The sequence below is a fragment of the Paramormyrops kingsleyae genome, chromosome 9, assembly GCF_048594095.1.
Source record: "Paramormyrops kingsleyae isolate MSU_618 chromosome 9, PKINGS_0.4, whole genome shotgun sequence".
NCBI classification, from domain to species: Eukaryota; Metazoa; Chordata; class Actinopteri; order Osteoglossiformes; family Mormyridae; genus Paramormyrops; species Paramormyrops kingsleyae.
The window spans coordinates 33896198-33919954 of record NC_132805.1 but is presented as its reverse complement, the minus strand read 5'-3'; the positions used below and the strand labels follow the sequence as shown (position 1 = coordinate 33919954).

At 47.5% G+C, this 23757-nt stretch overlaps 2 protein-coding genes across 4 annotated transcripts; one reads left to right on the top strand and one right to left on the bottom strand.

Moving 5' to 3' along the window:
- Positions 1 to 16457: 16457 nt before the first annotated feature.
- On the bottom strand, positions 16458 to 19190 carry alg2 (ALG2 alpha-1,3/1,6-mannosyltransferase). Of its 3 annotated transcripts, none has more exons than XM_023815555.2 (3): positions 19059 to 19190; positions 17954 to 18272; positions 16458 to 17678 (listed from the first exon to the last, which is right to left on the bottom strand). In XM_023815555.2, the coding sequence occupies exons 2-3, from the start codon at positions 18260 to 18262 to the stop codon at positions 16770 to 16772; spliced, it is 1218 nt and encodes a 405-aa protein (XP_023671323.1). In that variant the 5' UTR covers positions 18263 to 18272; positions 19059 to 19190; the 3' UTR covers positions 16458 to 16769. The 3 variants fall into 3 exon arrangements, with proteins under 3 accessions (XP_023671323.1, XP_023671315.1, XP_023671329.1); XM_023815547.2 differs by having other exon boundaries at positions 18964 to 19189; XM_023815561.2 differs by having other exon boundaries at positions 19055 to 19189.
- A 209-nt stretch (positions 19191 to 19399) lies between these two features.
- Positions 19400 to 22958, top strand: sec61b (SEC61 translocon subunit beta). Its single transcript, XM_023815572.2, has 4 exons — positions 19400 to 19558; positions 20220 to 20317; positions 20485 to 20589; positions 22624 to 22958. The coding sequence occupies exons 1-4, from the start codon at positions 19556 to 19558 to the stop codon at positions 22709 to 22711; spliced, it is 294 nt and encodes a 97-aa protein (XP_023671340.1). The 5' UTR covers positions 19400 to 19555; the 3' UTR covers positions 22712 to 22958.
- Positions 22959 to 23757: the final 799 nt, after the last annotated feature.

Here is a 23757-nt window from a genome sequence, read left to right as displayed (position 1 = left end):
TGCTATCATATTATGTGACCCTGGCATAAATCATGCAAAAACATATTGGATCAAGCAAATCTTTTTCAGGTGACGACTTTGAGCATGAACATTTCATAATCTGAATAATTTTTAAGGTTGAAATCAGCAGGCAGTCCCTGGCATACGGGTCACCATTTGTGATGGCTGCTATCATATTATGTGACCCTGGCATAAATCATGCAAAAACATATTGGATCAAGCAAATCTTTTTCAGGTGACGACTTTGAGCATGAACATTTCATAATCTGAAGAATTTTTAAGGTTCTAATCAGCAGGCAGTCCCTGGCATACGGGTCACCATTTGTGATGGCTGCTATCATATTATGTGACCCTAGCCTAACTCTGGGTTCACCATTTCTGTAATAGAGCATGTATTTATATTATGAATATTATAAATGTATAATATACATTTTTTTTTTAAATAAATATATGTACACACGCACATCTTTGCTAGTTGACATTTTAGTGGTAATACTCAACGTACGACCTATATGTGTCCCATTGTTGAAACTCTCGCTTTATTTTAATTAGCCACTGTATTGGCGTGTAAAATCAGATTACCGTCGTAAAAATTAGATTTAGAATGCACACCGACTACGCAATTTAACTTTACTCTATTCATGGATTATACGCATTATCCATGAGACTTTAAACATTATAAGGCATGTTCATAAACTATGCTGTACAATGTATCCGTCATGAAAGTTAAAACTCTGGTGGGTTCGTCTGCATAAAAACGAGTCGCGTCCAGCGACAGCGCTTTTCAACCGCAGACTTAGGTAACTTGCGTACCAAGCGCGTGCACGCGGGAGTTTGCGCCTCCTATGGTCACAATATATGATGGTCACAGAATATGGTGTAACACCTGGATTACAGGGATTTGGAAAAAAGGATCCGGTTTGTTTTAAAACATCTGTAATCTCTGTGGGAAAATGCTCTGTTTCTTGCATCGGGCATTGCATTTCTGCATGCATGAAACTATGGTGTCTGAACCCCGCCTTTTAAGCAAATAAATCTGTATGTAAGACGTTGGTTTCGTCCTCTCCGTCTTTATTTGGCTGCATTTTTGAGTCCGCCGTGATGCTCAGCCGTCTGTAATGTCTCTGTCGTAGGGGAAGCAGGTGTTTGCATTTCGAATGGTGTCGTTTTAAGTCCCATTAAAATATATTTGATTCAAATATTAAGTCATAGATAAAGGTTAGCTTCCTCTTTATTTTCGATGGCATTTAAATACATTGATTGTATTGGTCATTTTATTAGGTACACCTAGGTAGTACCAGGCAGTGGTATGTAAGTTGTGCGTCCTAAGAAGCCTTTCTATGTTTATTCTGTGCTTGTGGTCTCCCTAATAGCTTTAATAAGTCTGACTGTCCACTCTGAGCTCTCCTCCCAGATCAGCTACTTAATGTAAACTCTACACACTATAATGCTGAAGTCGAACAGTGAACCGCTTCACCCTGCCTGCATGTCGTATGTGGTGTCACATGATTCTCTGTATGGGGGGTAGGGGGGCAGGTTGTTTGTGCTAACAGGCCAGTGTACCTAATAAAGTGTATATTTTGAAAGGAGGAAATGCATAGAGGTGTCTGTTTGTCCCAATCGTTCGTGTCTTCTCCCCGTTTGCTGCCTGCCTGCCTGTTCCCCATGTAGCTAGTTTGTTGATCGTTTTGTTCTGTTCGTTACTTTATACCCTTTTTAGTTTTGACTCCTCATGGTCCTTCTTGTTTTGTAGTGTTCCCTGTGTTTCCTGTGGCCTGTACTATGAAGCGGGGTTACTGGCTTATCGGGGTAACTTGTCGGATTTAAGGTAGCACAGTTTAAATGGACTTCGTATTCGTTCACTTACATTTTGCCCTACTAGTACCCCGATAAGCCAGTAACCCCGCTTCCTAGTACAGGCCACTGTTCTCTTAAACCCCTGTTTCCCTGTGAGCCACAAGTGGATCGTCCACCTCCTTTCCCCGCCTGCACGATGCCCCGCCCCATGCCAGAAACTCCCGAGACCATGACAAGAGGATTTAAAAGGTCCCCCGTCAGAGAACTACAATTAACATGCAATAATGTAACACACAAAGGTGCGACTATAGATTTTGGGCCCCATGAAAGTATATGACAATGTGCCCACAATCCAGACTAATCCAATTATGTTCCATTTTTTTGGGGGGCCCTGTCACTAAGGGGCCCTTCACAGGGGCCCTGGGACTCATCCTAACTTTCCTCTGTTTTTGAATCCTTTTATGTTGTTTTATTTATAACTGTATTTCACATAATTGGAACTCTGTGCCTCTGCTCTTCAACTGGCAGGTCCTTGGTTTATTAAGTCACATAACCAGAGTCCCAAATAGAGCACCCCGAACCGGGACACCCATCTACAGTGCCAGGTTTTCAGTGTCCTCTCACACCACTGGGGAGTATAGTGCAGCTCAGGGGTAATCAACGGGACCTGGGACTGCTGACTGGATGGGCGGCTCCAGGATGCAGACGCAGAATGAGGTCCAGAGCCCTGGGACACCAGGAACAGGACAAACAGCAGATACATACATGGGGCTGACATACAGCAACAGGATGACCCCAGCAACCCAGAAACGTGTCACTGTTTGCTGGCTCATCAGCTGCAGGACTCCAGCTAATGAAGATCGAACCTTGGAAACAAGACACTGACACACAAGAGCGTGAAAACACCATCAACCGTCACCGAAACCTGGAAATAAAACATAAGCAAACTAAACCCAGCCCCACGAGGCTAGACTCCACCAAGCTGAGTGCTGAACCTTATACTCAAGCAGCCGTGAGGTCAGCTGAGTAACAAGCCATGCTCACTGCTCGGTCTAAACTGCATTTACAGCCAATTAGCACTGGCACAGAGCAAGATCGCACGGACATCACTGAGTTACCTGATCACAAAAACACAGCGTAGGTGTGACAGGCAAGGGTGGCTTGGCCGTTCCATCCCAGTGTCAGGTTTACTGTGTCAGTGGCAGAAACCAGTAACTAGGTCACTCATCTGCATGTGTTTGTGTGCATCCTGGGTAGCCAGACTTCAGAAGTCAACAGTAACTCAATTCGCATTTTACTATATCATGGCTGACTGTGACTGATTTCAAATTACACTCCATCATAATTTATTTACGACCAGTACACCTCTGCTGCAAATCGACTGTGGTACATATTTACAAACTAACAATTTCACCGCACAATTAATTGAAACTGCTTTTGAGGAACAGATTTGTACTATATGGAGAAATGCTATCAAATTATTTTTGAAAATGTCCAGTTTTATTAATGGGAAAAGTAAAAATTATGCATATGTCATATGTACATAAATATTTACAAGGGATTTTCTAGACTGGGGGGTCACATAAGATGCCTTACAAAAGGTTCATGCAGGATATTCCATATAAACATCAAATACCTTAAGGAAACATAACATCAGATATTCATAGTTTATTTGACTTTTTAAATAGCTTTTTTTTTGTTTTTAAATAACTTTAAAAAACTGTCCATTCCGTTAATATCCAAATTTGTCTAGTTTTACATATTTGTTTTTTATAATAATATAATTCTGTCTTGGTGCAAAAGGTCAGTCGATATTCTGCATGAACGAACCGTGTAATTTCATTCCACCCTATTGTTACAAAAAAAATACTGATACTGCTCATCTCACATCATTGCAAAATCTGAAAAAGTAATTTATCCATGGTACCATCACTTGGTACTGATCAACATTAATCACAAGTGACTTATAAAGTGTAGGAGGGTTAAAATTGGCATCGTGCCACAGCACCCACACAAGCGAAGACTGTTGTCCGCCCTCTCGCTTCATTTCTTGTCGAGTTAGAGAAACTTCGTCTCTTAGTATTTTTATCTAAAATACTGTAAGACTGTGATCGGCTGGCATCCCTTCGAGGGTGTTCTCCAGCCATTAATCCTGTGCTCGCTGTTATAGACCCCCGGCCCCTATGACCCAGACTGACATCACTGCAAGACGACCCTGCTTTTCTACAACTGTTTTTTACAATTATTTAATTAGTTTTCATAGTACTGTCAAAAAGATACCAATAAAACTGCAGTGAAATAGGTGACACGCTATGATATAAACTCCTTTATAAGGCAAATACCATTTATCTGCCAGAAATTATGTTTAGGAGAAATATTTAGTGGGTTTTAATCTGCAGAAATTTTTTGACGGCCACCAGTGGCCACTACATTAGGTATACACTGCCGAACAAATAGAGCACACGCACAATCAAGAGGCTCACTAACTGTCTGGCTAAGCATTATAATGGCTAAGACTCCTAGTCTAACCCTTTTTGAATAGGGTGTGATTGTTGGTGCCTTACTTGCTGGTCCAAGCATCTCCAAAACTCCCACCTTCCTGGGATTTTAGTTTACAGATAACGGTGGCATAAACAAAAACGCCCATTCAGCCGCACGTTGTAAATGAGGTTAGGGGAGAATTAGCAGACAGGTGCCCTTTATTTATTTATTTATTTACTTACTTGCTTGCTTGCTTGTTTGTTTATTTTACACGTAGACAGAAAGTATTGTGACGCTACAGGGTTGATCGGTAGGACCAATTACCAATTACTCCGCCTTTTAATACGAAACTACATATAATACCGTAGCTTCCAAATTACAACTGATTATACTTTAAAATCAATTAACGCTATTTTTTTCAATTCTGGCAAAAGGATCTGTACTGAACGTGCTCCCTTTACAGGTTTACTAGCCCTGAGTGCAATTCCTGTTATTTCCGGCAGATGGCAAAATCTACCCACCGATTACTTTACCTTCCAGGAATTTGCAGATAAAATCAGCCGGCAACGCCACGGTATGCGCTGTAATACGACCTGAATCACCAGGCATAATATCTGAAGGCAGAATTACGATACACATATGACACTCATATAATATAACATCCGTCTTTATTAAGTATACGTAGACTTCAAATTAAGATAACTAATCACCGATTTTAACTTGTCATCCATAACCTACTTTTCAGAGTTAGTATGCTATATTAAAACTGATGAGCCAGGTTGCTAAAAGAGTTGGCTTTATTAATCCCTAAAATTTAACTGCAAGAAACTGGGGATTGAATGATTAAAATAATTTGGCTTTATTTACATTGAGCACAACCTGGACAGCAACCCAAAGGAACATTCCAGGAACATGAATAGATTAGATCCAGGAGTTGTTCTGCACGTACAGTTCTGGGACCATGAAGCTCTGATTCCTACTGGCCCACACTCTGGGTGTCTTCGGTCAGTCTATTCCAGTGGTTCTCAGTCATGACTTCCCCCCGCCAGAATGTTTTCATTCCAACCCACACTGTTTTCAACCTGCAACATTCATTATTAGCCTATTAAGGACCATATAAGCCTAACTAAGGTGGGGTTGGAATGAAAACATTCTGGAAGGGGGGGGGGGGGGGGGACAGGATTGAGAACCACTACTCTACTCAAATTATAATAATGAGTGAGTGTGTTCAGGTCTAGCACCTTGCACCTCACGTTTCCTGGGATTGGCTCTGGATCTCTGTGGCTCTAATTGGATGAGTGGATGTTGAAGATGGAGTGACACATACATGTAGACCGCCATCTCAGGTGGGGGGGGGGGTCACACTCGACACTTCGTGGAGTGACCTTTCCACCGTCTTGCGCGGTCTGCCCTCTTTGTGGCTCCCAAATCGACGCCATCGATTCCCTGCACTTGTACTGGAACCTGGCAATTAGCCTGTGTTTATCAGGGATATTATTCCCTGCTTAGCTGAGACCGGCCTAATGGCCTTTTCCCAGCATTCCGAGCAGGCACTTGGCCAAGACGGCAGCCCTGTAATTGCACCACAGTGTAATGAAGGGCCTTGGGCATTTCTGCCTTATCTTAATAACCTCAAAGGGGGCCATTAATTAACAGGGAAGATACCTTGTGGCCATTATGAAATTGTTAAATGTCAAATGTGTTTCTCCTGGGTTAGGGGGACTGTGAGTGATGTGGGGGGGCGGACCACAGTCACGGCAAACTTTTTGCATGTGCACGGGTGTCACTGTGGGTTCTGTTTCCGCAGCCTGCCTGTATGGCCGATTCAGAGCCTCGGTCTGCGTCTTCCTGACTCCATTTCTAATGAAATTCAGATATTTTATTATGTCACATTGTCATTTACCAGCTTTCACCACACTGCAAAGAACCAGAGGAACACAGTCTACTGACCAGAGGTGGACATTTCAGGTCCAGAAAGTAAAAATCCAGGCCAAGATTTTGTTCCAACCAATCTGTGGCTGTGACTCTTTATACTCAACTGCTTGGTTGAAACAAAATCTTGGTCTGGATTTTTACTTTCTGGACCTGAAATGTCCACCTCTGCTATTGACAAACACACAGCCAGTAACAAAAAGCTGCAAATCTTTCTTCTGCTTCTCCCTGTAAATTTGACTTTTCTTTTTTTAAAGTTTAATTTCTGTATCCCAAGCCTTTCTAAGACAAACAATGTATTATCAGTAAAAATGGCCAAAAAAAACAGAACTAATTATAATTATCACACCCTCCCTCTGGGGGGCAGTAATTTATATACAGTGTGCAGTAGAGAGCAGCGTGGTCTGCGAGTACCGGCAGCGTGGTCTGCGAGTACCGCCAGCGTGGCCATTTTTCAGCAGCCACACGGTATGACGGCTGCAGGATCAATAGCAGGACAGACCACCTTCTCCCTCTTTCCATCAATCCTCCTGCTTGTGAGCCCATTACCCATCAGAACGAGTTCCCATTAATCTCACAGTGGTGGGGGTGGTGCGGGGAGGGAGGGGGCAGAGTCGTCGGTCTTTATTATGGGGGTTTATCCGAGAAGAATGCGGCAGGGTCCGAAAGTGGAGAGAGAGAGAAGGAGGGAGAGAAAGAGAGAAAACTGAATCCCTCCCTAAACCACGGCGGTTATATGCAAGTCAGAACATGGGAAACTCAACAAGCTCATCTGCTCACCCCACATGTGTATGAAACACAGTCACGCGGCTAAATTTTATCTAACAGTTTGCAATGGCATTGATTTTACCTTGAGCTTGTAAAGCGCAGTAGAGAAAAGCGCAGTGAGCCGCTACGTGCGTGCTTCGCGAACGCAGTCCTCGTCCCGCTGCTGGCTGTGAGCGATGCTGGCTGCAGAAGTGTGCGAGATCAGCCCAGCACACTGAGACATCACCCCATCTGTGCTCCCCACCCACTCCAGCTCCAAACGTGAGACATTGGGAGTCACCTCACACCTCTGTCCTCCATCCCACACCCACACGTGTGCAGACCATAGCTCCATCCCAAGTGTTTGACTGTTTAAATGAGCATCTCATGGCATTTCTGCAACACCCCTGCCCCCCCCCCCCCCTTTTGTGGTATGTCACCGCTGCGGTCGGCATTGATTTCTGGATAAGCACCTAATTTCTACAGCACATTAGGGACGCGGACAGCCTCTCCGTAAAGGGATCTTCCTATTGCAGGACCTGGATAACATGTGTGGGGAACCGCTATCGTCATGACGACATGACACCCTCGCCTCCTGTCCTTATGGTCACATCCCTGTCTGTTTCTCAGCTCTGATCCTAAGATCCTACAGCCTGAAGCGCCCTGGGAGCTCATCCATAGTGTGGAGCGATCAGCCGTCAGTCAAGGAGTTACAGCCAATTAAGGAGCTTTTCCCAGCCCTATTTAAAGCCCCACCCCCTCTAGGCAGGCACTGGGGCCGGCTGGGCCGCATCCACAGCATGGCCACCGACAAAGTGTTTGCTGAAGTGAGTAACTGGTCAGCAGCGAGGCAGACAGCTATCAGTCTGTTGTGCGGCACCCAGGGTCTCTAATGTCTCCAAAAGAGAACACAGGAAATCTCAGCCCCCCCCCCCCCCCCCCTTCTACCGTCTGACACACGGCGACCAGAGACAGCAGCCAGCTGTCACGCTGACAGAATGAGGGGGTCCAGAGGCCGCATTTAATGAAAAGTGGGAACACGGGTCGATCTTTATTGCCTTCTGGGGATGTTTTTGGTTTAAGTCTTATTATCACTGTCGTAACGATGCCGCTAAGACAAAGGTGTATGTCAGCCTCTGGAATGGGAGGATAGTGGTAAAGGGTTAGCTTGATATAGAGGGAGATGGAAAGCCTCTATAAACAGAGGCAGACAGGGATCAAGCTCAGATAGAGGCAGACAGGTGACCTGATTATATAGAGGGAGCCAGGAGGCCTGCTTAACACGGAGGCAGATAGGAGACAGGTTCAGATAGATGGAGGCAGAAGGCCTGCTTAAACAGAAGAAGATTGGGACCACGTTCAGATGGAGGGAGGCAGGAGGCCTGCTTAAACGGACTAAGATTGGGACCACGTTCAGATAGATGGAGGCAGAAGGCCTGCTTAAACAGAGGAAGATTGGGACCACGTTCAGATAGAGGGAGGCAGGAGGCCAGCTTAAACGGAGGCAGATAGGAGCCAGGTTCAGATAGATGGAGGCAGAAGGCTTGCTTAAACAGAGGAAGATTGGACCACGTTCAGATAGAGGGAGGCCTGCTTAAACAGAGGAAGATTGGGACCATGTTCAGATAGAGGAAGGCAGCATGAGGTAGGCCACAAGAGCAAAGATCAGCATGAGGTAGGCCTCTCACTGCAGGTCGGCCCCATAGTGAGATGGGTGCCTGCTCTGGCCAATCAGAGACACAAACGCCACAGCAGCCCTCACACGATGACCTAATCTCTCACCACCTGTCAGCTTTCCATCCCCCAACACACCCACGCACCCAGACGTGTACCACCCCCCAAACCATGCTGAAGTCATGCCCTCGGTGCTGTGCTCTCTATCTCCATCAGCACTGACAGCAGCAGGGATATAATACAAGAAGTCTGTCTATAATCTCCTTCAGCACCTTCACTAACGCCGATTCCCTCCACCAATCCAGTTTGATCTGATCGGCAGCAAAGCGGATCAGTGACGACATTCAGGCTGTAAGATCTAAATTTTTGGGCCACGTGTTTTGAAAGACGTTGGATTCTGAAGACCAGAAATACATCCGAACATTCAAAAGAATCCAAGAATGAACTGAACAACTGAAATATTCTCTTTTGTGCTTCTGTTCACAGTTCGCACATATGACTGCTAGGTCATGCATCTTGGTCATTTCAGTTTTTAATTTGTTTACCATAGATTGCGTATATTTACACGGCACAAATATCAACCTTTTAATAGCACCTTCAAAGTCTCTGCTGGGCCGTGTCAGTCGCATGTCTGATCAGATGAGGACCGTCAAGGCCGGTCACAGTGAACTATGACCTTTGCTAGGCTGCTTCAAGTTTTTCATCTGGCAAACCAGTGCCCAGCAGCAGGGGGCGCTGCAAACACTGCACCTCTCCACACAGCGCCAGCCCCGGCAACAAACCCTTTAGCCGTGATTATCTGAGCAGGCAGCTGTGGGACCTCTCGCAGCGGTCGAACGCCCCTCCCATGCCTGCCAATAATTAGTCCCAGTTAATTACAGCTGTGCTCCAGGTTAAGCCACCGAAATCGCCCCGTGCCCCAGCACACTCCTCCAGAGGCAGCTTTTATGAGCTCAGTGTCCAAGCCCTGGTTCGACAGGGGCGGGGCGACCTCCTCTCCTTCCCGGAGCGGCCCCCACCGCCGCCCCCCGGCCAGCCTCAACGCCGCCAATAATCGAAATTGCAAGCCTGGGTCTTAATCTCAGCTCGGCAGCCGGTCAGATACGGCCATTGCAGGGAACGCGTCCGCATGCTAATGAGCGGGGGTTTGGGGGGGGGGGGGGGTCAGGTGAACAAAGAGGGGGTCCGGGCTGGTTTCCTGGGACTGTAACCCCTTCATGTCCAGACTGGCGGTGCTACAGGGCACCTAGAATGGCAGCTGCAAAGGCTGGTGTTAATTGTCAGGCCGGAACGAGGCATGTAAGACACAAGCTCACCCTGCGTTCGATTATCTCTCGGAAGTCATAAATTCCGAAGTGCGTGACGTCACGTCCGACCAATCTCCCGTTTGAGCTACACATCTCAGAACAAACATGGCTGCCTCCATGAACACGCTGCTGTGTGTTGTTGATTTATATTTTAGCAGATTTGGAGTGAGATTCTTTTTTCCAAGAGACAAACAAACAAGAATCATGAAATAGTCAAACCACATTAAAAGCTTTATTAAATATTTTAGCAGATCCGTAGCAATATCCTTTTTTCGAGAGGCAAACAAACTACAAACAAAGAAAAGACACTAATGAGTTTGGTAAAAATCTGACATTGCATGCTAGGATACTGTTTACGGTCATGATATGGAATTATCTAAATCGACCACATGCAATTACATTTATAACTATTAATACATTTAACAAAATAAACATTTTTTTAATATTTATAAAATAGAATTACTGTTGACTGTGTAAGCCGCCGTGTTGAAATGACATCACAGGGGAAACTCGGACATCAGTGTCAGAAAGGAGGCATGTTTCCGATGGGAAGTGATGTTTTTCGTGATGTTTTCATTTGAGTTCCGACTTGGAGAGAGATAATCAAACGCAGGATCAGTTACAGACAGGAAGTGAGATCAGTTATAATGCGTCCCTGACCTGGAAACTGCACACAGCATGTTCAGGGTCCAGTTAGATGGTTTGTGGGCTGCAGTGCCTGCTATACACTGAAACTCCACTAAGCTTGTTTAGCATAGTGGTCCGTTACAGCAAGGACCGGTCAAATCCGGGCGATGATAATAGACCTAACTGCACACAACTGTCCGTGTCTGTTGGGTTTAAGGCGTCTGCACTCGAAGGATATACTGAAACATTCATTGAATCAGGAAAGACAGAGCTGCTGTTTAAAGACGCAGTGTACAGATTCTATGCTCACGGTCCGAGATCTAAATGACTCAAGTGTAAATACCCAGGGAAAGTCCTTGCGGAGCAGAGCAGCACGTCCGAGGGTGGTGCCGCAGTCTCACACCCGCAAGGTTGTGGGCTTGAATCCAGCCTCTCGCTCTCTGTCTGTGGAGTCTGTATGTTCTTCCCCGGGTTCGTTCTCTCACAGCCCGAAAACATGCTAAAGCGAGATGGCGTCCTAAACTGCCCACAGTGTGCGTGCCCTCCATGAGACTGGTATGCCAACCATAAACAATCCCCAGTGCCAGCAGCAGGGGGGCGTTACATACAGTCTTCCTGTCGAGTACCAAGATTACGCTTACACCACCTTTACTATGGTAAGGAGTATTTCACACAAATGTATTGCTAGGCATTTAGTTGCAGCAGAGCACTTTCTAGAAGCTGGTGGCTGGATCCTTATTACTTTTGCTAATTAGGATAAAGTGGAAGTGTAGTAAAGATGCATATATTTGATTTCCCCCCTTAGTTTGTCTGCAGGTAGGCCTTCCCCAGCACACACTCTGTGATACACCTTCACCTCCTTAGTGTCAAATGGCCCTGACTCCTCAGTGGAGTGGATTAGTGAAATACAGGGTCTCTCAGCAGTGCTGGACACCACCCATGGGGATGCCCCCCCCGCAAAGCCAGCCCTCCCAGGAGGCTCATTATACTACTAGGGCTCAATGCTGGCAAGCAAAACACATGTGGGAAGTGGGTGAGGGTTTGGGGGAGGGCACATGTTTATTTTTTTATTTGCAGTTAGAGGTGGTGGTGTGGTGTGTGGGGGGCAAGGTTGGGAAGAGCAAATTTGACCATGAATCCCCTTGAGTTTCTTACTCAGTCTTGATGCCAGTTCAGAGCAGCGGTGACCTCTGTGTCACCCCCCCCCCCCCCAGGCCCACACTATTTTTTAGCAAAGCCGGTCGTGGCCGGTTCCGGTTCTCGCCGGTTCTAAGCGAGTCGTCTGGCACTTCATTTCACGCTGAAATGCAGGACCCCTGGCACCCACGTTGCCTGGGGTTCGAGTGCAAATCCCGATTCGCCTCCACAAAAAGCCCGAAACAATGCTGCTGGCGACAGGAGGGTTACTTTTAAGAAACCAGTGCTTTGTATCGTCATGGCTACAGACTGGCAATCACAGGTGGACCCTGCAGAGGGCCAGGGTTCCGGCTCATGTGTGTTCTCGTGTTGTTCTCGGGTTTCCTTCAGGTCCTCTAGTTTCCCCACACAGTCGAAAAACATGCTACGGTGAATCGCCATCGTCACTCAGTCTGTAGGGTGTGTGGCCCGCAGTGGGTTGGCGCCCCATCCTGGGTTATTCCCTGATTTGCGCCTGTAGCTTCCGAGACTCCGAACCCTGCGCCACCCGGCTAGCAAGTACAATGGATGGATGGATCCCAAAGAGGCTCACAAACATTCCAGCTTCATTTAAAAGGTTCAAAAGTGTAAACAAGTTATGCAATGAGAATCACCAGCAAACAGATGGGTGAAAAGTCCGAGCTGTGAATATTTCATTCAGCAGTAATTTCCGACGAGCCGCCCATTGGCTGACGGACAGTCAAAGACCCATTCAGGCAAGTCCCTCGTGTGGGACATCTGCTCCGGGATTTGGGGCTTTATTATGGCCGCTCTGTGCCTCTCATGCTCCGCCGTCATTTTCCCTGAGACAACGGCCGTCGTTTTGAGATTTCTAGACCTGCTGACTCTTGATTAAAACCTTGGCGTGAACAGCGTTTTTTTTTCCTTTAAGGCCTGCGAATAAAGACGCAGTAGCCAAAACGCAGACCGCGCTCACCATCCGGTCAGGGGGAGGGGGGGGTCGACGGTTGCAATTTATCCATTTCCCTATTTATCTGCGTGACCCGAATTAATCCGTAACCTCGCGGACCGTCGTCTCAACGGCAGCCTTTTAATTTCTCCGCACAATTATGCCGCGTATTGATAACGGCCATTAGCATATTTATGATCGCTGATTTCGCAGTTATTGTTTGTGCCGCACATTAATCTTCATCGGCGGCTCGTTGGCTGACAGCTCAATCTATTCCGCCATCTCCAGGCCGCGTCGGTCTCCACCGCAGCCATTGTGTCCCCGGTAAATAAACGGCGTCGGCATGCGGGGGGGAGGGGGCGCGGCGGGACCGTCCGTGATTGACGTGAACTCGCGGCTGCTAATCAGCCGCACTGCCCCAGAGCCCCCACCCCCCTCTGCCACTCCAGCTGGGCGGGGATGGGCTCCTCTGCAGCATCATTGTGTCTCACGGTCCCACCACGCCGTGGCAGTCGATTGCTGTAGCCTCGTACCCGCCCCCTCCCCCGTGATCTTCTTGTCTGAGAGTCCTCTTGGCCCCCCCCCTGCCACCCCCCCATGAGCCTTTCCCGTGGTGAAACTGAGTAAATGAATTCTCAAAAAACTGGCACAGCGAGAGAGGGGTACTGTGGACAAGCCTCATCAGCCCCAGCCCAGCCGTGATTACGCTCGCTGTCACTTTACACGCCGCTGAGTGACAGGAAGCTGATTGCACGCTGATGGGTGTCTGGAGGGTCTCCAAGTTCACCGGGATTCCCCCCCAAGCAGAACAACCCTGGAGAAAAAAAAGAGGAGGAGGGGACTGGCATATGTCAACAGCTCATCCAGAATTACCACCGTGGCACTGAGCGGGGCTTCAGGCTTCAGGCCTGACCGGCGCACGGAGGCCCAGCCTGTATCAGTCACCACGGCGGCCGGCACCACCGGCAACAGAAGTCACTGCGGACTCCTTCCCTCGATAACGGCCCAGCGTTGCCTTACACGGCATCTGTTGTGTAATCTTAACTCGTTATGGAAATGCACACACCCCAGGGCAAATGACAGAGACGGGAGAGGTGAAACGGCTTCCTGGAAAATCAATATGGAGACCCAACAGGTGGAGGGAACGGCAGCGATTACGAGGGACACCGCCGGATCCGGGGCACGAGTCGGGCGCGACAGCTTATTAGCTTGGCTGCACCCAATAGTACAAATTTATAGATTTAGATATATTTAGTGAGGATAAGACTGCATTACAACCTTATACGCTCAAAGTTTTAATATGAACATTATAAATTTGGCACAATTTCATTGAAATTTACCCTTTAATGTTCAGATGAAATTTCTTATTTACCCTGAAATAACGAGCTAACGGCGATTGCAAAGCTTCAGTCCCCATTGTCCGAAACCTGTCCCATAAAGTGGTTCCCCCCCCACTACCCACATAATAAATATGTATTTTATAGTAATAATGCACAAAAACGAGATTATTGATTGCTTTAGGCCCTATTTTAAAATCCCGCAGAGATTGTTTTATATGTCACATATAAATCACATTTCACATTTCCCTCCACTGAATGGCCAGTTTTTTTTAACTGCTACAAGATATATGCTAATATATTTAAATATTTTATGGTAGTAGTAAAATTTGAAATCCATAATTTGTTAAGGTGTGAGAAAGCACTAAAAAGGCAGCCAATGAATGCAGAGGCGGAGCCTCTCTTTTTAAAGATGTCACGCACCAAAAGCCTTTCTCACATCTTTAACTTCGTTACACCTCTGCAGAAAGTGTCAAAACCAATTACAGCAAAGTAGAGAAACTAACTTATTTGATTTTTCCAGTTTTTTTTTTACATATTTTGTGGATTTGAACATCAGGATTTGTTTTATTGAATGTAAAGCACTTTGGGCTGCATTCCTTTGTATAAATAAAGATTTATTATTATTATTATTATTATTATTATTATTATTATTATTATTAACTAACCTAACTAACATTAAGACCCCGGCTCCTGACAAGTTATGTAATACTGTCCAAGTGCATGCATGTAGTAAAATTAATGTATAATTAATCTGAATAATTCCATGCTAGAGAAGGATATTTTACAGAGGGACCGTAGCATGTTAAACCTCATCCCGTGCTGGGTGTAATGGGGAGACCCCCCCTCCCCCCGCCAACCTGTTATCCATAACAACCAGGCAGAATGAGACACGTAAATGTCTTGTGTATTTTATGCATTAGGAGACAAATAAAACGCGGCGGTCTCATTAATTAGACACGTGCGCGGAGCTGAGTGCCGCCGGTTTGCTTATCGCCCCGTTCCGGCACTTTCAGTGAGCGCCCGGCTCTGCCTTCCCGAAGACAGCGGCGGCTCCTGGTAGATTAATAGCAGGTACCGCCTCGGAGATGTTTAGCGCTTCCCGAGTCACAGTTACTGCAATCGCCTCCCAGGCTGCCAACCCGCTCAGATCCGTTACTGCTGGGGACCGGCGGGGTGGCTAAATCTCACACGGCACACTGACACCCCGATAAAATTCACCCATTTCCCCCCTTAATTCACTCCTCTCTTGTTCTGAGTTTCTGTGATAATCCAGCGGCGGATCTGGGGTGGCTATGGGGGTCCTGAAACCCCCATCTAAAACATGGCAACCTCACACCAAAATATGAACATGTAATATATTACCCCACTACCACCACTACAAGATCATTGGGTCTAGTCTGGCCAGACCGTCGTACAGGATCTGGCTACGCCCCTGTAAATACACCTTGATAACAGTCTTTCTGGCTCAGGCCCCACGGTCCTTTGCTGCTGCCAGCCACTTACAAGCTGCGGATTCCGGGTATTTCCCACCCGGCGTGTTTTAAAGCAGGGCTGCTGGCCAGGCACAAAACTGCGGACTTGGGTATACAAAAAAAATTCTGCTGCGTTCCGGTCTTTCAATGGTTTGTGCACTAGTCGGTCAGTTTTGAATCATGGAACTTTGTAAAAAGTTTGTAAAAGATTCTATACAGGCGGTGTGGTGAAAAGCAAAGCCTGATATTGCTCCCTGAAATCCAGTGGGCGGGGCCATGGTGTAGCCTCTCTTCCCATTGGACTAAACTACTGATTGACATTACAAGCAGCGCCACCCACCATAGCATTTCACAGTTCAGCTCTTCTATATGCAACTCAGCGATTAATGCAGCTGACGGGATTAAATTCAGAAACGCAGTTTGAACGCTTAGTGCACGTTAAGCATGTGAAATACATAAAGCAATGTACCTTGCACTGTTTTTCCTTTTTCTTTGTGCTTTTCCATTTGCACTAGGAAATCCCTCTCATACAGAAAAGGCAAAAAAATAAAAAGCTAAACACACACTGCCTCCCTTCACCAGGGATGCTGGCATTTGTACACGACCTTCCCAGGTTTCACCACACTTCAGAGAAACTGTGGCTCTGGGTTCAGACAAACTGCCAGCGAGGCTCATTTCACACCTCTGACCTGCAGGCACCACTGGATAGAGTCACATCAGCAGGGGTGACCACAGGAGGAAGGTGAGGAGCGAGTGTCTGAGTCTCAAACAGGCCAACCTCGCATGAAACGCAGGGCAACCACAAGCAATCACTCGTTGGGAGTCAGAATGTAAACATCATAGCAGGAACAAAATTCGCGGCCATGAAATCAAGTATGATACATCAGTCTAAACACCAGAAACACAGTTTCATGCCACTGTATACCGGCATATATGGCATGACGACAGAGCCCACCTGACCTGACAATAAAAAGTGGGTTGAAAAGCTACAGTGTCATGCCTTCCTCACTTTATTAACAGACCACAGCTACTTGCAGGAGGGGAAAAAAAACAGAGAAAAATATGAACATCACACATCCAAGGTTTTCGTGGCGACAGAAACATTCCCGAACAACCTTAAAGGGAGGACTCTGCTCTTGTTCCTCATTGTCCCGTTCCTGGCATCGTCAGGTCGGTGCTTCATCATTAGGCTCACCCTGCCGCCTCCTTTAAGGGGGCTGGATGCCTTCGTTAGCCGTCCGAGAGGTGGCTCGTCTGCAGCGTTGCCGGGCATGGCGCCGGGAATGCGCGTCTGTCTCCAGGGGGATCATTCTGCCACGACGCTGTTTTGAGAGACGTATCGGTAGAGCCGCTCCGAGAAGGCATCCGAGGAAAACTTCTGCAGGACGCGCCTCCTGCCCGCCTCCCCCATCTCCCTCTGGAGCTGTGGCTCATTCACAAACTTCTCCATGGCTTCGGCAAAGTTCTCCGCTCGGGCCGGGCACAGGAATCCAGTCTCTTTGTCGGATACGGATTCCAGCGGGCCGCCGGACTTGACGGCGACGACGGGGCAGCGTGCGTACATGGCCTCCACGGGGACGATGCCGAAGTGCTCGTCGCTGGGCGTGTAGAGCACGCAGCTGCTGTGGTGCAGAAGCGAAACCTTCTGCTGGTCCGACGGCGAGCGCAGGAACGTCACATATCCCTCCAGGCCCAGGGCTGACGCCAGGGCCTTCAGCTCTGAGAAATGCTCCACGTTCTCCGCCACCCGCTCGTCATAGCCGCCCGCCAGCACCAGGTGGACCTGCTCCCGCTGCTCCGGGTTCAGCCGGGCCAGAAGAGCCTCCAGAGCACGCAGCGCCAGCGGCAGGTTTTTCTTACGCTCATAGCGGTTGATGGAGAGGAACAGCCAGCGTTTGCTGTCGGGCACCAGGCCGTCGAGCTCCTCCAGCTCCCCGTCGAAGGTCGCCGGGTTGAGGGAGGGGTACAGGACATCCGTGCGGACACCCGCCAAGCTGGCAAAGGTGCGCTTGAAGACGCCGGCCGTGAAGCGGCTGTTGACCAGCACGCAGTCCGCCATGCCCGTGGTGATCTCCTCCACCCGGTCAATGGGTGCCCTGTAGATCCTCTTCAGGGCCGAGTGCCGCTGGGTGAGCAGCTGGTCAGGGTAGTGGCAATAAAACAGGACCCTCTTCCTCTGGCGGGTCAACCTCAGGATGGGGATGCAAACTGACACCTGGCGGCAATAAGAATACAGCCACTGAAAACAGCCCCAGGAATGACCACAGGATGTACTTGAGCCAAGAGCTAGACAGGGCTAAAAACAGCCTTGAGCTAAGAGGTTGTGAGCCAAACACAAACATCTCTGTACCAAAAACAAGCAGAAGACCTTCTATCTACCAAGGGACATCCGGAAATCCTTGCTATTCATGAGTGTATGTAGGACAGCATGAGGCATATGTGGCTGAGCTTTGTGCATAATGCAAACACAGTTCAGGAGAAGAGCCTCACCTGGTCACAGAAGGCCACGTCGAACTCCACCCCACTGAGGAAGATGAGGTAGAGGGCAACGTAAACCATGCGCACGTAGGCACAGAGAGCGTGGAAGTACCCGAAAATACTGGTGGGCAGCCAGTCCCCCACGCATACCACAGGGAGCTCCGGGTCACGGGTCTCCGGGAAGCAGTGCCGGGGGTCATGGTGCGCCGTCCAGATCTGCACGGCACAGCCACGGGAGCGCAGGGCCACGGCTGCGTCCACCACCAGCCGCTCGGCCCCCCCGATGCCCAGGTCAGGGTGCAGGAAAACCACCTTCAGCATCCTGCAATCACTGAAACACAGGCCCATCTGTCAGTCATCAGCACTGGAGTTTCCTCAGTAAAACCTCACTGGGCAGACCTACTGCACTTTATTTATTAAGCAGTGGAATATATTGGGGATGTTTTTTTTGTTAGTAAATCAAAGAGACACTGTATATTTTATGACCAATGTAGGACAGAGAAGCTACATATAATTCAGATATTTCACTATCCCCATTCTCCAACAAGATCACATATCAAGATGCACTTTCCTACTTCATCCATTCATTCATTCATTCATCTAAATTACAGTTTTAAACATTGGGTTAGGTTGGTGATAGCCATTTCTCTTCCTTAAAGCAAGTTCAGCTACAGAGGACTGCTCACTAAATCATGGTGGTTTTGGAGAGTGTGACATCTTTGCAGTAACCAGATACAAGTCAAATTCTGCAGCCTACCGAAAATAATATAATGCGCGATTAAATTAAGGCAGCCAGGATTCCTTATGACAGTCTAGCATCGTAGATCATTAACTGGGATCCACCCCACTTCCAATTACTTTCAAAACAGAAGGGCGAGCTTACTGTACTTAACTAAAGAATGCGCGTCATTAAATACCCACGTCATTCACTTCACAGCAGTACTGATTTGTACAACAGAACAAATTATACACATATCTATATTACACTACTGATTGTGATACAAGCAGCTTTAGAAACTTACCCCTGGCTCCCTTTCGCAACGACACGTTAAGCGACGTTTGCAGATAGTTACACTTCAAACTCCACATGACATAAGGCATTACACTACGTACTCACAGTATCCATCATGGCTCGAGCCTCCCGTAGGATTCTACGTGACCAACGCGCTTAGCTAGAGCCTAAATGACGCCGGTTTCCCCCATCAAAGATCCGACTATCGCGACGCAATCGTCACTGCTGTACCAGGGGCCTTTTGTTACACGTCATCTTATACTGAGCTTCTGTCTACAATATTACCTGATAAGTAAACATACAATTTTGTTTAAATTAACTTTATTGTTTTGTTACTCATAGTTGTACGTTAATAATAAATGTATTTGTAAAATTATTTTACAGGCCAGTAGCAAATTATACAGTAATCACGAGAAGACTTTCGACAAAATACAGGCACATCCTTAGCCACCAGTGCAGGTCCTACCTTGTGTTGTCGTGTTCCTTTTGCATTATAGTGTAATTTCTTCTCAGTTTCCCTTCGGCCAGAAGCAGGGGGTCGTTTTGCTGCTGCTGTTATCGATATAAGTACAGTGTTTTGAGGTCATCAGATAATACTGAAAATGGTGAGAAAGTTCAGTGTTTGTGTTGTCTGAATGTATTTTGTCGTAGCTAAATTTTCATTTATCTCGTTTGGTTTTTAGCTGTGTTCCATGATCATGTTCTCTGACTGAGTGGTACATTCCCTAGTTTGATCGTTTTTGTCACTGAGCATGATGTATATGAGACGAAAGTTTGGATATTTGATGGGATTTTGTCGTAAAATGTTAACGGTTTGTTCTTTCGGCGGCCGCCTCTGAACACAAATGAATGAACAGTCTTTGCAAAGAGTAGATGGCAACCATGTTTGCAGACGTGGCTGTTTTACTATGATCAGGAGTAAAGGAGCAGTACCAAATGCCCACACGTTCGCCAAACATGGCCTGCTTTTATATTTAACGGTTTTTATGTGCCGTGATGGTGACTTTTCTGATGCTGGGTTTGCTCGGTATCCTTAACGGCTGCTGAAACACGCCTTAGTGTGCTGTGCAGCTTCCACGCACTTAGTTTTTTCCTCTGTCGCGGTTAGCTGTATATTTTGATATACTCTTGAAGCAGTATAAACTAAAACTTCAAATGCAACCAGACACAGTACTATTTTGGTGTTGAACTATACTTCGGTGTTGCACGATTAATGCCTAGATTGGGTAAAATAGCAGTTTCTAATAATATTTTATTTACCTACAGCCTGGTCCTGCAGCGAGTGCAACAAACGTGGGCGCCTCCAGCCGCTCCCCCAGCAAAGCCGTGGCCCCCAGAGCCGCGGGTTCCACAGTCAGACAGAGGTAATGTGGGTCCGGTACTTCTCTAGCGAGGGTGACCGAGGCCGCAGTATGCCACCGCTAGTCACCCTGGGGCCTTTGCTGGCCTGGACATACCCCTCCGCTGGCAGGGTGGGTGTAGCTGAGAAGGAACTATGCCCATTAAAATTGTACCGATGTGCTGTGTGCAGGAAGGCTGCTGGCAGCGGCACTAGGAGCGGGGGACGCTCTACCACGTCTGCAGGCACGGGGGGCATGTGGCGCTTCTACACAGAGGATTCCCCAGGGCTGAAAGTGTAAGTCTGACGATCTTTGAACTTGTATGATCCGTAAATGCGACGTCACTGGCATTCCTACATCTGTAGGAGACAGTTCAGTGAACTGATAGGTCCTTTGGTGTAACAGTCACATGACTTTATAGTGGCACAGAATAATTTACCCTTCTATTTGTCTGACACTTCAGCGTAACGAATTAGGTGTCAGAAATGTAACTGAAAAACAGATTTGACAGTTTGCTGGAGAGGCAAAATAAACCTGCATTAATTTAAATTGATAACTATACACATTTAAATTTGAGCTGTGATTAAGTCACATTAAATGAGTTCTGTTATTCACTGTCTGAATGGTAGGGTGAACAGACATCTATGGTGAACTTTGTACTGGTCTACAGCTAGTGTCAGGCCAAATGGTAATAGATTTTGTAAATGTTGGCAAATTGTTGAAATAAAACAAATATGGGTTTTGAAGTGTATCTGGATGCTTAGTGGTGTTTTGTAGAAGTTCATGTGCGGTTCTGGTCTGGGACGGCCTGCATTGAGTGCTGTAGGCTGTTCAGATGTCCACCATATGTTAAGGTGTGTAACCGAGTAATGCGGCGCTGAACTTCTCAGTGCACGTGTGAGCGGTAAAGAGGATCTGCTGCACCGTTCCAGCTCAGAGCCAGGATGCTCCACTTCTCCATCCTCCTTATCGATGTTCGTTTCCCAAAGACCGGGGGTGAAGGAATTACTTTTCTGCCAACCTGCTTCCTCCAGGCATAATTAGAGGTTACCACGGCAAAGGTCGCATCAATTAGAGGCGACAGGAAAGGCTGGTGAGCGGCATTGCTGTGGCAGTGCCTGGTGACCGTCCTCCCTTTATCCCCGGGGCCGGCCTGCTTGAGCCTAATTAGTGGCCTCATGTGAGGCTTTCTTGTTTGGGCTTTGAGCTCGTCCAGGTGTGCAGGGTCTGCTTTGCATCTGCCTGAGTCTTGGTGCCTCATGGATGAAATGCTACTCAACTGGAAAGTTTCGGTGAGCTGATGCTTCTGAGCCACCACGAGACCACGCGTGTTGTATGTGTGTGTTTCCCCCCCAACCCCCCCACCCCCACCCCCGAGTGAACAAGTGTGGCTGTGAAATAGGTCATGGCTGTTGTGTTAATGGTTTGTAGTTGGAACCAGTTTCTGCCTCTCGTTCGGATCCTGATGTCGTCTAGGTGGCTCGTCGCGGCTCCTCCCAGTCTATGGGTCTCCTCCAGAGGTGATTCATGTAACTGACCGGAGAGCCTTTGGGATACAGAGTCGGAGAGTCATTTGTTATTCATTCCATTTTCCATCTCTCTTGCCTCATGCAGCCATTCAGCCCAACATCCCCCCCCCCCCCCCCCCCCCCTCCGGTGAGGGGCTACTCTCCTGGAAAGCTACTGTTTTAACTTAAAATCCATCCTAATCTATCCAGAATAACCTTGAAGATTTGCATGACTTCATATTTTTCTGAGGACCCCTCCGCTCACTGCATCCTGTAGTCTACATTTCTCTGCCATGGTCTGTCACTGGAGTAGATGTTGAGCAGAGATGGCCTGTTCTGTCACATGGCTGTGCTTGCTTGTCTTTTATCCGCTAGGAAGCGACTTCAGTGATCCACGGCCTTTACATGCCATGCAGTGTCGTTCGTAAAGTACAAATGTTTTTCAAGGCATGTTGATAATCCATAAAATGCTCTTGCAAACAGCCCCTAGTGTAACGCAGCTGCCTTTATCAGGCATGTCGGAGTTTGCTACTTCGAGAGGTCAACTCAGCTTGACAAGTTCCCCACGACGTCCACTAGGGGTCCCTGTGCAGCTGTCAGTTTTCACTGTGCTCATTACTTTGACCAGCAGATAAGCAGGTTCTGGGCTATTAGAGGCAGTTTCATTATTTCCTACCCTATCTTTATCTTTAAAGTTGGAGCTGATATTTAAATGAGCAAATGTGCTTTAAGGTTTTTGTCTGTGTAAGTATGAGTCGCCTGATGGGACGAATGTGTCGACTCTATGGTGACGGTTCTCATCCGGCTATGTCTCTGCTGCAGGGGCCCTGTTCCCGTCCTGGTCATGAGTCTCCTCTTCATTGCATCAGTCTTCATGCTGCACATCTGGGGGAAGTACACTCGCTCATGAAGAGGCCTCCTGCCATTGGACCTGGACCAAAACCCCTACAGATCTTATTGGCCGCGATGTGTCTGGCCCCGCCTTCAATTCGCATCACTTGGGCTGCGTGCTCAATGCAGATTCTGCTGCAGCCTTTGCATAACTTAATGCATCAGTTTTATAAATTTTCCCTCATCAGTTTTCTGTTAAATATCTTTTGTAACCGTCATTTGTACAAATGTGAAATAATGTACAATAAAGTGGTTCCGGAACCCGGGTGATGTGTGATGCTGTGTAGTATTGTCACCCCCTGTGGTGCCATGGCCGCTGGACCTGCAGGGATTGTACGTAATGTGACTCTCATTCTGCAAATACCTTTTGCAGCATGACGCCTCCGTGGCGTGTTTGTAGTGTGGCGCCACCTACAGCTCGGCTGTCTTTGCCGTATCTGGTTGTTGTACCACATGTAAATTTTTAATGCTTGTGGCTTCTTGGGGAGGTTTTGAACAGAAACCTGACGCGTCTTATATTTGATATCTGCTACAAACATTCCTCAAGCGAGGCCTGACAGGGTTAGGTGCCATCTTTGCTTATGTATCAAGTATCTGTCACCACCTTCTCGATTAATACAAGATGGATACATAGTGAGGAAGGGGTACGGGAGACAAGGGCTGAGGCATCAGAATGCAGAAATCTAATTTGAATTTTGACCTTTTCAGCCTAAATCCTGAGTTGGTGCAGGGTTACGATACAGAGGGCGTATGGCTGCTTTAGACTTGGTTTTGGCTTTGGCAGGTTTTCTTTGTTTGTGAGCACGTAGCTCTGCTCCGCTGTATACATACTCGTGTGGTGTGGCAGGGCAGGGCAGGGCAGCCCCCGCACCGAAAGCCCTGTGAGCGAGCAGGCCAGCATTCCTCAGCCAGATTCTCTGGATCCCCCGCTTCCTGTTTTAGCGGTAACGTTACATGCGGATAAAGCCTGACACCTCCTGCCTGGTTACAGCCCAATGTTATAAACCAAGCCACTGGATATGGCTCTGTGCCCCCCCCCCCCCCCAGGAGGCGTCCCCCCAGCGA